Here is a 15,730-nt window from a genome sequence, read left to right as displayed (position 1 = left end):
TAGCCAAGAAACAAAAGCACAGCGCAACTTTCTATTTCCTACTTGTCACAGAGAAAGGAAGTTAAACCAAAATGTACATGTTTTCAAAGAGCCGATAAGATTTTTGTATTTGCTGTGGTGAGAAAGCCAGTTCCAGATTCTTCCTCTAGCCATTTACTGTCGCTTAGCAAAATAGTTTGTTTGTGAGTGCCTCCAAGTCAATTTCTCGATGTAACATCAGCAGCAAATGTGCAATGGAAAAGGGATTTTTTTTAACACTAAAAGCATGTAAACGTTTGTGTCTGAACATACACAATAACAGCTGTTCATTTAAATTAAATTAAATCACATTGAATATTTGTCTTGGTGTGAACAGGTCCTTAGAGGTCAAAAACATGATTAAGTTTGCGTGCCGAAGAGTCAGTAGGGGTGCTCCAGTGAACAGATAGAGATGGACACTCACCATTCCTGCTTTCTGACACACACTGCACTTGAACTTTAAAGCGCTGAGGCATTTCTGACTGCAAAACTCCTTCAAAGTCCCTGACATGTCCACCGGGGCATTGACTACATCTTTCGGTTCAACAATGTCTCTGCACAGAAACAGAAATGGTAAAAAGTTAGATAATGCTATATTGTTATATATTATAATGCAACCTTTTAAAATAAAGCAACATGTCATAATTTTAAAGAATTAAAGGGAAATCTCAGCCAAAAATAAAAATCTGTCTTCATTTACTCAACCTTGTGTCATTCTAAACCCGTAAGACTTTCATTCATCTTCGGAACACAAATGAAAATATTTTAATGAAATCTGAGAGATTTCTGTCCCTCCATTGAAAGCACAAAACTCTGATGCTTCAAAACGTTCATAAAGAGATCATAAAATAACTCAAGCTGTTTAATCCAAGTGTTCTGAAGAGACATGATCACTTTATATTATGAACACATTTAATTCAGGCTTAGCTAGATCGGCAAACATAAATAAAAGCTCAACCGTACCTGCTTGAAACGCGAGAAAAGAAATTTGGTTTGCGCAGTTGAGCTTCCATGACCAAATTTAAACGCTCTATGTATGTTCACTAATCAAAGCAATCAAGACTTGGATTAAACTGCTCAATTCATATGGATTTAATTCATAATCTCTTTATGAATGTTTTGATGCATGCAATTTTTGGGTGAATAGACTTTCAATTGAGAGACAGAAACCTCTCAGATTTCATTGAAAATATCTTCACTTGTGTTCTGAAGATGAACAAATGTCTCATGGATTTGGAAAGATATGAGGGTTAGTAAATGTCAATTTTCATTTCTGGTTGAACTCACTAAGTTTTGGTGTGGTAAAAAAAAAAAAAAAAAAAAAAAGGCACAAGACACAAAAATGCCAATTAAGACAAGCCTAATTCATATTCAAAAACAATGTATTTGAATGCTTTGGAAGTCATTTCTGAATGCAAAAGCATAAACATCAAATGCAATGCAACTGGTATGATCATTTGAAAAATGAAGATCTAAAGGTTTTAATGTAGGCATACTTGAGGCAGTGGTAACATTGCTTCTTCTGAGGTATCTTGACCACCATGGTGGAGGTGCTGCAGAGACACTGAGGTGAGCAGTAGAGTTTAGGACAGCCTTTGCGCTGGAACGCCGTCTGTCCCTTTAGCAGGACTTTGTGACATCCTGTGCAGACCACACCGATCGGATTGGCAGGGGCCAGAGGACGAAGGGATAGTGTAGGGCCTAGTGCTGCCTTTGCTGGGTTGTCTGTTGGAACTGCAGTCACATGAAGAGGAATAAGTAAGAAATATAAGATGTAACTTTCACCATTCACCCAGGCAACAAAATATCATAATATATTTTTATAGTTCATACCGATGGATGTGGCATTTCCTCCTACAGAGAACACTGCGCTGATTTTGATCGCATCAGGTGTCTGGTTAAAATCCTGAAAGCAAGAACACAATGGTTGCATGTTTATAATCGCCTGAAAAATGTCATACAGTTTGACTTGTTGACTTATTTCATTAATCTCATTGTGATTATTGTGCACCTTACATACCAATTACATTTTGCTATTTGAATAAGGACGTTTTAGGTGACTACATTTTATTTTCTAGTGCAGTAAAGAAGTGGAGGAAAAGAATATTTAGGAAGGATGCATTAAATTGATCAAAAGTGACAGTAAAGACATGTTACCAAAAAAAAAAAAAAAAAAAAAAAAAAAAAAATCAAATAAATGCTGTTCTTTTGACCTTTCTATTAATCGAATCTTGAAATAAAATGTATCACTGTCTCCACAAAATTACAAATTAGAAACGTTACAATAGCAGCAAATCAGCATATTAGAATGATTTCCGAAGAATCATGTGACAATGCAGACTGAAGTAATGATGCTGAAAATTCAGCTTTGATCACAGGAATAAATTACATTTTAAAATGCATTCAAATATGAAAAACAATCATTTTAAATTGTAACATTTCACAGCATTATTGTTTTTACTGTATTTTTGATCAAATAAATGCAGCCTTGGTGAGCATTAGAGACTTCTTTAAAAAAAAATGTAAAAAAATATGTTGTGTGTTTGTATTTAGCCTGTTTTGACTTTAAATTCAATTAAATTATTAATCACAATTATTCATATTACAATTATTTGTCAGACTAAATCATGACAGGCCTACATATAGGTGTAACATTTATAGAACAGAAATTACCCACATAAACCCACCCTGTATTCAAAACACCTGTTCCTCATTTACATTGCTTAACCTTCGTTACCCCTTTAAAAAAAATACATAAAAGGTGGAAATCACTGGTGAAACTCACAGCTGCGGTGTCGGGTTCATCTTTAATGTTTCCCACTGGCTGCAGATGTGTCGACGCTTTCTCATACTCCTCATCCATTGGCTCATCCTTCACCTTCACTGGTATGGCGATGGAGGGATGGGCCACTTGAGGTTTCAACTCAGTTTTTACCACTGAATGTGTTTGCTGGATTTAGATGAAGAGGGTTTTAGTGTAAGGAGTGTACTTCTCCATGGAGTAACAAATGAACTCAATGAAATTCAATGGTAAAAATAAAATAGTAAAATTGTGCTTACCATGGCAGAAGGCTCAGTTTTCTCACTTTTTATGGGGTTAGCCAACAATTTTCCTGTTAAATATAAAAATTGTGTAACATGCTTATCAATAACATCAATCATTAAAGCTGCAAGCAGCATTTATCGGGGTTCAAGCAATTAAGGCCTTTAAGCACAAAAGCATCAAAAGTTATTAAGTTTTATTTAGCAAGCATGTAACCACTGACATAATAGATGGAAAACACCATTTACAGCCAATACAGGCAATGTACCATAGGAAATATATGGTTTTAAAGCTTTTAAACAGTTATAGCTCCAGCTATCGTCCGATCTCCATAAAATTCCGCTTGTTTATGATGTTATTTTTTTAGGTCAATTTTGGTGAAGTTCTGAGTTTTCATTTGGGATTTATAGGCTTCTTAGTGTATTTTGCCACGCCCCTTTTCTAAATGACCCTGTTACAGCCACCCAAATGCAAAAGTTCAACTTTTTTTCAATAATTATTGATCTAGAGAGTCCAGAGAATTGTCCTAGACTGGTCTGGTTCCGATCGGGACCAGGGACTAGTTCGCAAAAGTAGGTATTGGACAAAATGCGACATAGCAGAAAATTATTCCTGCCTAAATCGAATTTGGAGATAGCCATTTTGTCCGCCTTGAGCCAGGGATCACAGTGGTGTAAGGCACTTGAGTCTAGGGCTGCGTTCCAGTCCAAAATTGTCATGCCCTTCACTTGCTAACTTCCCTTCGTCTCGTTCACTCGGATGTACGTCATTGCGAGTGCCCACTACTGGCGGAAACTGCAATGGGCTGAACTGGAACGTCCTAAGCCCTTGATCACTTGGAATCAGCTGTGGAGTTGATTTATTATTTACATTTTTTTCCCTTTAAGAATTTGTTTAATGCAGCATCCAAATGTTTATAGGTGTGTTTGGGTTGTTTTAAATTTAAAAAAAATTATAATTAATATATCATAGAGTTGTTTGTGTGGTGGTGATTAGACGAGATATGCGGTGACGTCACAATCGTGTTGCATTGTGGGACATATAGGTGCCTGAAGTGTACATTTGAAGCAGACTCGCTCCCTCGGTCAAAATCGAGGGAACGAGGGTCTGTCCATATAAACTTCCCTCGTCCACTTCACGAAGTGGAACGCACTTCAAAATGGCGGCAGGGATTCCCCCGAGGGGAAGTGCTTAGGGAAGTTCGCAAGTGCGTGTCTAAAAGTGGACTGGAACGCAGCATGGGTCAAAGAGTTATGAGCGATTTTGTACTTTTGGTTGCTGAAGCACCACCTATGGGCTAGGGGTGGGAATCACCAGAGGCACCACGATACGATATTATCCCGATACTTAGGTCACGATACGATATTATTGCGATTTTAAACATATTGCGATATTCTGCGATATATTGCAATTTATCACCTTTTTCCAACTTCAAATTATGTCCGCAAAGGAAAACTGTCAACATCTGTTTGTTCATGTCACATCAATTTTATTGCCGAAAAATGTGATTGTCAAGCGGACTAACTAAAAAACACTTACATGAACCTGTGATAACGTGCAAACTGGGTGCCGGTGTGGTGAGAAGTTCGAGCTCGGCCAGATTCGGCTCGAAGTCGTTCATCTTCGGATGCGGCGCCGCGCGCGTTGTTACAAAATCTGCCGTGCAAATGGGCCCTTGCTCACCCAACGCGCGCGACCGCCCACACCGCGATGACGTAATTTTTGCCGCGTGCACCTTCGCGCTCGTGCGGACGTGTCGAGTATAAATCAGGCATTAGAGTGCTCCTTTGTGCTGTGACGATGTCTCCAGCCGTCGAGAAGACTTTCTTTCTCTGATGCTGCCATGTTTATTTTATCTACGTCCTCCTGCACGCTGACAGTCAACCCGACAGTCACCCCGCTGACCTCACCAGAAAACAAACAGCACCATCTAGTGGACTGAATGAGCAATTGATTTTTAGCATTCTACTACCAAAGTTAAATTCTCATGTGTAATTTAAATAATAAAAGATCGATACTTGGCGCCCGTGTATCGATACAGTATTGCCACAGAAAATATCGCGATACTATGCTGTATCGATTTTTTCCCCCACCCCTACTATGGGCCAATCGGTGTCATACTCTGATAGGTTGTCCCCAAATTGAGGCCTACCATCTGGCCAGGTTTCACGTCTCTAGGCCTTACGGTTTGGCCTGCACGATGTGTTTTACGAATCCTTACAATTACAATAGGGTTTCAGCATTTCATGCTTGAACCCCTAAATATAAATAAAAGGTTTGCAACTCATCTCAACAAAACGTTAAAGAAAGCATCTAGTAACATGCAAAAAAAAACCAAAAAAACAAACAAAAAAACACCAACCTGCATCTTCTGGTTTATCTACCTCCATCTTCCCATCCCGATCCTCAGTCTGGTCCACATCTATTGCCATTTCATTCGTAAAGTCCTCAACTTTAGCAATCACAAGATCATTTGAAAACTGTTCCGCGTCCTCTGCGTTGTTCTTGTCTTCGTTCTTCACTTGTTCTGCAGCAGCCTTCTGTTCACAGTGTCCCTGTACACAATTATTTTCTTTTTCTTCACCCTGGTCAGTTGGACTGTCCTTTTCTGGACTGTTTCCTTGGTCCACATCCGGTTGCTGTCTTAAATCCAGATCTTCCTCCATCTCCTCCTCTTCCTCCTTCTCCATCAGGCTGTTTTGAGGGTTTGGCTCATTCACACCTGCTTCAGTGGCTTCCAGCTTGCATGACTCCACCGCATCAGGCTTCTCTTCTGCACCAGATGCATCTCCAGAGAGATGTCCTGTGAAATCCTCACTGGCCATAAGGACACCCGACGCAGACGTAGAGTCCAGGTGTGAAACTGCCTCTGTAGAGTGTGAGGGGCCAGACTTCGCTCCTGAAAGTGGGAAATTATTTAATTTATCTATATGGCAGAGTTCAACAATAAAGGCCCGGACTATAACGACAACACTAAAGATAAAGTTTTAAAAATCATATTAAATTTAAAAGAATGGCAGAGTCCTCACCACAACTATAACGACAAAGAGAAACGATATTGTTGCAATGTTTTTTTTTCCTCCATCCTGCAGCGTGCATACTAGGGTTGGGCGGTATTACGGTAATATCGGATACCGCGGGATCTTAAAATAGCACCGGTATCAGTTTCAATACCGTCATTACCGGCACTTATATAGCCTATAATATATATAATTTATTTATTGCCTAAAAAATGCTTATGTGTGGTTGCAGTTTGGTAATATTTCTGGTTCCAACCGAATGAGAAGGGAGAGGCGGTAAATACTGACGAGGCAATTTGTAAATTGTTCCATAAAAATGTGACCGCGAGAGATGTAAACACCTCTAACCTAATGTCGCATCTCCGAAACTACCACCCACTCACTGCTGCCAGGATGCATTTTGTTCTCGAGTTCATTAAATAAGCGCATTAAGTTTCGTATTTGTTAAAATACTATAATGTTATTTTTTCCATCTTTCTTGATTATGAAAAGTGAACAGCACAAATAAGATGGGATGCATCGGGAGTCAGACGATTTGACCACTTCAATAAATTTCGTTTTGTAAAAGGCCTCTTTAAAACGAATTTCGTTTTGTATAAATTGTATCTTAATTTTAATACATTTTTCATCAACCAATTGCCTATATATTTAATATAATCATGACATGATGGGCGATGGCATGCCGCGGTCACTTGCATTGAAATCTCATAAATTAACCGAAACATGGAGATGGCGATCGTCAATTTCTTTAAACAAAACAATTCAAAACGAAAAGAAATATAGGGTAGCCTACTCTCTGATTAATCCATGATGTGCATTTCTCTCTATGGCGTTCAGATGGCGATCGTCAATTTCTCAAAACGAAAAGACAAAGGCCACTCTGATTATTTGATGTGCATTTCTCTCTAGGCGCGTTCATACGGAGATGTAATCATCAATTTCAGCAAACGAAACCATACAAACCGAAAATATATAGACTAGCCTATACTCTCTGTAATCCATGATGTGCATTTCTCTCTATCGTTCACTATGGAGATGGTGATCGTCAATTTCTTTAAACGAAACAATTCAAAACGAAAAGAAATATAGTCTGATTAATCAATGATGTGCATTTCTCTCTATATGCGCGCTCACTACAGAGATGGCGATCGTCAACTTCCACCTTTGCAGAAAAGTTTTATTAATAAAAATCAAATGGACACGCGTCACCGGATTACAAAGGCACTTCTTGCTTGTTGCACGCACACAGTATTATGTTGAATAATGGTGGGCTCGGGCTCATAATAACAGTTAATGCCGTCGACCGGACTCAGACACAACGTGCACGGCTTGATTTTTTTTTTTTTTTTGCCCGATCTGGCATTCAGTTTCTGAACTGTGTAGGCATAAACCAACAGTTTGGTGACGCCGTCTGGGCCCATTATGTCATAATTTTTAATTAGTCACGGTAATACCGTATACCCCGGTAAAATAGGGAGGGGGTTTGACGGTATCAAAATTCGAATACCGCCCAAGCCTAGTGCATACTAAGGCCTGTTCACACCGGGACGAATTTCACGCGCGATATTCGCCGACGTTTAACGCCTCGTGACTAAACAAAGGGCGCCAATGTGAGTGTGCACACCGATGCGAAAAACGCCACTCGTAAAAGCGTCATTTTTTAAAAAGCGTCTCGGGTTCAGTTTTTTGGTTTGACGCGGATAATTATTATCCGACCAATGAGATTGGCGCTTTTGCTCACATGTCTGGACTGGAGCTTCTGAAGTTACAGTAAAACACAACTTGGGGGCGGTCAAAACGGTCTTGCCGAGCACACATACGTAACTGCGAAGAAGATATACGCCGAGTAGCGTCTACACTGCCGGGAAGAAATAAGACGAGGAAGATGCAAGGCAAGATGAATGTAGAGCTGCTGGTCTCGGTGTCAGAACATAAAGAACTATATGACAAAAAGAGAAGTTACGGAGTGGTATTGCAGAGAAAATGGGCCACTTAAAAATAGGAAAATTCATTTAAGTGAAATGAAATTGTGAGTTTCATTTCACTTAATTGTCTTTCATGTCAGCGCCATCTAATGTCAGGGAATGAATTTGCATGTTCACTCGGCTCGTCAGCGAAAATCGCTTGGGTGTGAACACGAAAAACGCTGGTGAATAACGCGCGCCGATATTCGTCCCGGTGTGTACGGCCCTTTATAAACAGAACGACTACTCCCATGAAAAACTGCAAATGATATAATCGAGTTGATCTCTCTAAACTCTCAAATTACTTATTCACGTGTACAAATGTTGATTATATATATAAAAACATTACATTTTCAGTTTATTGCAAAATATACATACATACATACATACATACATACATACATACATGCATGAAAAAAACTTAGGTCTATCTATATTAGTTTATATTATCTATATCTATATTATCTGTATATATTAGTTTAATATATATTAAACTATCCATTTAAAAGCTATGGAGAAATGTAAGACTTCTCATGTACAAATGTTGATTTTTTAAAAAAAACGTTGATTTTTTATATCTATGTTGCATATATATAAAAAATCAACATTTGTACATGAGAAGTCTTACATTTCTCCATAGCTTTTAAATGGTTAGTTCACACAATAATGACATTTCTCTCACTAATTAGCCTACCGGTACTCACCCTCATGTCGTTCCAAACCCGTAAAACCTTCGATCATCTTCAGAACACAAATTATGATATTTTTGATGAAATCCGAGAGCTTTCTGACCCCCCGCCCATAGACAGCAACGCAACTACATTGATTGTTTTTTTTTAGGTCTTGGTGAAGTGTTTAAAATGATGTTTAAGTGTGCAGTTCCTGGATGCCCAAACCTGGAGAAACCAGCGAGAGTACATAAAAGCGCCTCACCAATGCCGATGATTTCACCAATCAGGAAATCCACTTCGAGATGGTGCAGGCTGGGCACAGCTGTTGATTTGAGAAGTCGTCGTATCTTTCCTTGAATCGGTTTGAAGTCGTCTGGTGAAAAATGTTCACTGCACATCTTCATTTGCTTGACGTATCGAAGCGGTAAACTAACATCCCGCTGAACAGCCAGCAGCCACAGCTTCAGTCGCTCAGAATCATTTAATGGGAAAGTGTGAAAGGTAAGTCTTTCATCTGGTGGCATTGGTGAGGCACTTTTACGTTTTCTCGTTGGTTTCTCGCGGTTCAGGCATCCAGGAACTGCACACTTTAGCACCATTTTAAACACTTCACCAAGACCTAAAACACAATCATTGTGGAATTCAATAGCTTTCATACATCGCGCGTGTTCTGCTTGTAAACAGTGCAGAGCTTCCAGGTTCTATGTCAGAAACGCATGTGTCGTGGTTCCCTCGTGAACGCGCAAAGAGAAGGAATTGTAGAATAAAGTCATTTCTTTGCACATAACTATTCTTCTCGCTTCATAAAATTAAGGTTGAACCACTGTAGTCACATGGACTATTTTAACGATGTCTTTACTACCTTTCTGGGCCTTGAAAGTGGTAGTTGTGTTGCTGTCTATGGAGGGGGTCAGAAAGCTCTCAGATGTCATCAAACATATCTTAATTTGTGTCCTGAAGTTGAACGTAGGTCTTCCGGGTTTGGAACAACATGAGGGTGAGTAATTAATGACAGAAATTTCATTTTTGGGTGAACTAACCCTTCGATTAAGCTGTTCGCAATACTTCATGGGATTGTAATAGAATAAATAACTTTATTCTAGAGCTGCTGTAAAGCTAAAACAATCTCTGTTACTTTAATTTCCTGTATCACTGTAAAGCTGCTTTGAAACAGTCCATATTGTTAAAAGTGTTATATAAACGAAGGTGCCTTGTTGTAGTTCGTTCCCTCACTAAAGCCGTTAAGTAAACAGTCTTAGTTGGTGTACCCTTTTTGTACGATTTTCAAAAACTTTGCTTCAAAATCCGAGTTTGTAATATTATGATTCACCTCGTAGCTTGGTTCATGGCTCTTTAACGAGTTTTTTTTTTTTTTTTTTTATCCCTATGGAAAAGAAAAATACTTCTGGAACCAGCGCTGCTGAAAATGGGGGCGGGAACTATTGAACTCTATTGCGGTAACATTATAGAGTATTTTTACTTTTCATGGACAACCAAATACATTTTTTTTATGAAAAATACATTATATTATTAATAAATTAAGTATTATTATTCTATCAATCTATTTTATTTAAAATTATACAATTAACGTTCCCAAGCAAAATTGTAAATAACTTTTAATCGCATGTGTGGCAACAAAAAAACAACTACTAATAAATATATCCTTATATATCCACAGTTTTATGGATGAAAATATCCACTTTCCTGCAATAGTTTATATAATTCAGATAGCCTAGAGTTATTTTTTTTAAAAAATATTTCATAACTAAAGAAAACTCCTATTTCAAAACAATGGATTTTAATCTACAGCTGCACATAACATGGAGTCTCAGGATTATAAACGTGCATATTAAGCTAATAACAATACTGGCTGGTCATACATACTCAAATTCTTCAAAATAGCATTAATGTATGGAGGTAGATTTGTGTCTTTATTATTCAATCAAAAAAAAGGTTGCTTCAATCAAAAAATATATTTTCAATCAAAAAAACCCGTTTCAATCAAAGAAAAAAAGTGTTTGAATGCAAAAATATATTTGAGACTCAAAAAAATGCATTTGAACACTATTTTTTTTTGCTTGAAAATGTTTTTTTTGATAGAAGTGAAGGTTTTTTTGTTTGAAGCAACTTTTTTGATTGAAGTATTGTTGTTTTGTGTTTGGGCCATATTATGGGTAGGACATTTGTGTCTTTATAATTCAATCAAAAAAGAAGTTGCTTCAAACAAACAAAACATATTTTCAATAAAAAAATCACTTCAATCAAAAAATAAACCTTTTCAATCATAGAAAAAATGTTTTTGAATGCAAAAAAATATTTGAGATTCAAAAAATTGCACTTGAACACTTTTTTTTTGATTGAAAATGTTTTCTTTGATTGAAGTAATCTTTTTTGTGTTTGGACCATGTTATGGGTAGGACATTTGTGTCTTAATTATTCAATCCCAAAAAAGTTGCTTCAATCAAAAAAAAAACATTTTCAATCAAAAAAAAATAATTTCAATCAAAGAAAAAACTGTTTAAATGCAAAAAAAAAAAAAAATCATTTGAAGTGTTTTTTTTTATTGAACTTTCTTTTTTTTTGAATGAAGTGAAAAAAGTTTTGAAGTCGTTTTTTTTTTTAAATCATTTTGACACAAACGTACCGCAGTGGGGGCGGGTGCTTCCCCATTGGTCAGACATGTTTGAGTGACAAGTGTCTACACCAACGACGTCTTTCTGACAAGCAAGTCATGGTCGCCACTCGCCAGCGAGCCAGGAAGCAGTGGTGGAGTTGTTGGTAAGTAGATAAAACCGTATTAAAATGATTGGTGTCACGTTATTAGCCTACTCTGTTTGATATTTCGATTAAACATACAGCTTGCTAACTTAGCTCACGTTGACTAATTTGTGTGATGGTGTTAGATATCTGACGCCTCATATTGTCAGGCAGGCTAGCAGGGTGCGCTAACGGCTAATTGAATTGTTTATTTCACTTAAGTAACGTTACAGAGGCTTGCTATGTGCTAGTGCTATATTGTGTTATAATACGTAACGTCATTAGTGGTCAAACAACAGTCCACAGGCCAACTGTTGCCCACAGCGCTGCCTGTTTAGCAGCAACAGGTCATGCAGAGCCTGAGTCTATCTTCTCACACAGCCCACAGGATTACAGCTATTTGACCGTCCCGCTCTCTCTCTCGCTCACGGGTAGTGGTCTCCCCACCATCACAGTCAAATGCTCGCAGACACAGAGGCAGATGCTGTTATTTTGAGAGCGGGGCTTACATATGCCGTCCCGTACGGAAAATAATGTTGCATACCACCGGTAACATGAATATATATTCCGTTGCTCGGTGCGCAAACTAGCTGTGTCAGGCATTATTTATAAGTAGCCTAATGTCCTGCACAACTCCACATGGAAAACTGGCAGTTCAATGAAGTGATGCTTATTGTCTGACATAGTGTACAAGTAGTTACTAGCTTAAAGTATTGTGCCAATAATGATCCTTCTGGTAAATTTGGCATTCAGTTGAGACACAAAAGCTCTTAGTTTAATGAAAATCCTTGGAAAAGAAGACAAGATGGTTTGTTTAATTAGTATTCATTTATTTATATTTCTAATATCATATAGTATTGTCCTGTCAACCCATTACAAGTCTTGCCTTATTCAGTGTTGATTTATTGACATGTTTATGTAAGATGTTTTATTAGAAGGTGTGTGAGTGAAAGTTGTCTGAAGTTGTATTTTTCTATTTTATTGCTGATTGATAATGTAGGACTCTGGTCCTGGCTTGGCCTAAGTTTTGGTGTCTCTAAATGCTGTGCTCTGTAGGCATGACACATTAATTTCTTTATGTGATACTTTATTTTTTGCATCAAATTATTTGAAGTATTGATAAGCAGTATTGATATCGATACAGGTATTGCTGCACTCTCAATTATAACTGCTCAATAGTGTCGTATGGTTACTTTTATTATACAAGCCATCAATTTTGATGTTAGTTCTTGGCCTAAAAAAACATAATTTGATCAACAGGAAAAACAATTAGTCCATCTGCTGCCTGGAAAGATGTTGCAGTTAATGTAGGTAGCTATCGTTGTCTGTGTGTGTGTGTGTGTGTGTGTGTGTGTGTGTGTGTGTGTGTGTGTGTGTGTGTGTGTGTGTGTGTTGCTGCAGACAGAGACATGAGACAACTTAATTTCAGCTACTTAAGGCTTTAGCTAGTTAGCTACTTTAAAAAAAAAAAAAAAATATCTGGCTAAATGTACGCTATATATAGCATTAATGCCATTATGCTTAACGGTTACACTAACAAGCCATCAAAATTGATGGCTTGTATAATAAAAGTAACTAAAGAAATTAATGTGTCATGCCTACAGAGCACAGCATTTAGAGACACCAAAACTTAGGCCAAGCCAGGACCAGAGTCCTACATTATCAATCAGCAATAAAATAGAAAAATACAACTTCAGACAACTTTCACTCACACACCTTCTAATAAAACATCTTACATAAACATGTCAATAAATCAACACTGAATAAGGCAAGACTTGTAATGGGTTGACAGGACAATACTATATGATATTAGAAATATAAATAAATGAATACTAATTAAACAAACCATCTTGTCTTCTTTTCCAAGGATTTTCATTAAACTAAGAGCTTTTGTGTCTCAACTGAATGCCAAATTTACCAGAAGGATCATTATTGGCACAATACTTTAAGCTAGTAACTACTTGTACACTATGTCAGACAATAAGCATCACTTCATTGAACTGCCAGTTTTCCATGTGGAGTTGTGCAGGACATTAGGCTACTTATAAATAATGCCTGACACAGCTAGTTTGCGCACCGAGCAACGGAATATATATTCATGTTACCGGTGGTATGCAACATTATTTTCCGTACGGGACGGCATATGTAAGCCCCGCTCTCAAAATAACAGCATCTGCCTCTGTGTCTGCGAGCATTTGACTGTGATGGTGGGGAGACCACTACCCGTGAGCGAGAGAGAGAGCGGGACGGTCAAATAGCTGTAATCCTGTGGGCTGTGTGAGAAGATAGACTCAGGCTCTGCATGACCTGTTGCTGCTAAACAGGCAGCGCTGTGGGCAACAGTTGGCCTGTGGACTGTTGTTTGACCACTAATGACGTTACGTATTATAACACAATATAGCACTAGCACATAGCAAGCCTCTGTAACGTTACTTAAGTGAAATAAACAATTCAATTAGCCGTTAGCGCACCCTGCTAGCCTGCCTGACAATATGAGGCGTCAGATATCTAACACCATCACACAAATTAGTCAACGTGAGCTAAGTTAGCAAGCTGTATGTTTAATCGAAATATCAAACAGAGTAGGCTAATAACGTGACACCAATCATTTTAATACGGTTTTATCTACTTACCAACAACTCCACCACTGCTTCCTGGCTCGCTGGCGAGTGGCGACCATGACTTGCTTGTCAGAAAGACGTCGTTGGTGTAGACACTTGTCACTCAAACATGTCTGACCAATGGGGAAGCACCCGCCCCCACTGCGGTACGTTTGTGTCAAAATGATTTAAAAAAAAAAACGACTTCAAAACTTTTTTCACTTCATTCAAAAAAAAAGAAAGTTCAATAAAAAAAAACACTTCAAATGATTTTTTTTTTTTTTGCATTTAAACAGTTTTTTCTTTGATTGAAATTATTTTTTTTTGATTGAAAATGTTTTTTTTTGATTGAAGCAACTTTTTTGGGATTGAATAATTAAGACACAAATGTCCTACCCATAACATGGTCCAAACACAAAAAAGATTACTTCAATCAAAGAAAACATTTTCAATCAAAAAAAAAGTGTTCAAGTGCAATTTTTTGAATCTCAAATATTTTTTTGCATTCAAAAACATTTTTTCTATGATTGAAAAGGTTTATTTTTTGATTGAAGTGATTTTTTTATTGAAAATATGTTTTGTTTGTTTGAAGCAACTTCTTTTTTGATTGAATTATAAAGACACAAATGTCCTACCCATAATATGGCCCAAACACAAAACAACAATACTTCAATCAAAAAAGTTGCTTCAAACAAAAAAACCTTCACTTCTATCAAAAAAAACATTTTCAAGCAAAAAAAAATAGTGTTCAAATGCATTTTTTTGAGTCTCAAATATATTTTTGCATTCAAACACTTTTTTTCTTTGATTGAAACGGGTTTTTTTGATTGAAAATATATTTTTTGATTGAAGCAACCTTTTTTTTGATTGAATAATAAAGACACAAATCTACCTCCATATTAATGCCCTGTTTTATTATACAAGCGCCGTTCTTTTGTCCTTTGTTCACAATTCGATGGGAACGCAAAAATGAAATACTCCATCACGTGGCTTTAAAATATGGATACAAAGAAAGTTGCAGCCAGAACGGAGCGTATAAATGTGAAATACTGCAGGGCATGCATGTTTCTGCAGCGAATCTCTGCAGAGACGATAAACAACACGCGGGCCACCTTTCCAAACAGTTAAAATACTCACCTTTGAGCGCTTGACGTATTCTTCCAACAATCCCTCTCGCGACACAGCCGATACACAACTCCTGAGTGATGCACGGTGAGTCACTACTGTTTTAAAACATCAAAATAGTGGAAAAAGTTGGTAGAACAGGATCAACTAGCTGGATGGACTAGCTGGCTCTCCCGCGAAAGCACTTCCCCTTCTGCGTGCAGCAGTGCATTGTGGGAGATGCACACAACTAGCGGTGGGCGGGCGCATAGACATAAGGGCGGGCGCGCGGGCGTGATCGATTTGAGCACTTCGTTACAATAAAATATTCAACAGCTCATATTGATTATTTCTATTCATACTAGGGCGGTCAAACGGTTAATCGCGATTAATCGCATCCAAAATAAAAGTTTTTGTTTACATAATTTATGTCTGTGTACGAGTATAATTATTTTCTATATATAAATACACACCCAATGCATATATATATTTAAGAAAATGTGTTATTTATATATAAAATATTTATATATAATATAAATATATATACACAGTA

The 15,730-nt window shown here is 37.5% G+C and overlaps 1 protein-coding gene across 2 annotated transcripts in view; it reads right to left on the bottom strand.

Moving 5' to 3' along the window:
• The window catches only part of zmym4.1 (zinc finger MYM-type containing 4, tandem duplicate 1), a 35,920-nt gene extending 20,495 nt beyond the window's left edge, over nucleotides 1-15,425 (bottom strand). Inside the window, exons 1-7 of one of the 2 annotated variants that reach the window (XM_081376702.1) lie at nucleotides 15,211-15,425; nucleotides 5,424-5,960; nucleotides 3,079-3,131; nucleotides 2,804-2,968; nucleotides 1,852-1,924; nucleotides 1,515-1,752; nucleotides 443-572 (exon numbers count right to left, since the gene is read on the bottom strand). In XM_081376702.1, the coding sequence (XP_081232828.1) occupies nucleotides 443-572; nucleotides 1,515-1,752; nucleotides 1,852-1,924; nucleotides 2,804-2,968; nucleotides 3,079-3,131; nucleotides 5,424-5,886 (1,122 nt within the window). In that variant the 5' untranslated portion in view covers nucleotides 5,887-5,960; nucleotides 15,211-15,425. Of the gene's footprint in view, nucleotides 1-442; nucleotides 573-1,514; nucleotides 1,753-1,851; nucleotides 1,925-2,803; nucleotides 2,969-3,078; nucleotides 3,132-5,423; nucleotides 5,961-11,360; nucleotides 11,719-15,210 lie in introns of those variants that run through there. The other variant, XM_081376701.1, reaches the window with a different exon arrangement.
• Between the last annotated feature and the right edge of the window lie 305 nt (nucleotides 15,426-15,730).

Source organism: Scardinius erythrophthalmus (assembly GCF_964197995.2).
Source record: "Scardinius erythrophthalmus genome assembly, chromosome: 10".
Classification (NCBI taxonomy): Eukaryota; Metazoa; Chordata; class Actinopteri; order Cypriniformes; family Leuciscidae; genus Scardinius; species Scardinius erythrophthalmus.
This window is presented reverse-complemented; position numbering and strand designations above follow the sequence as displayed.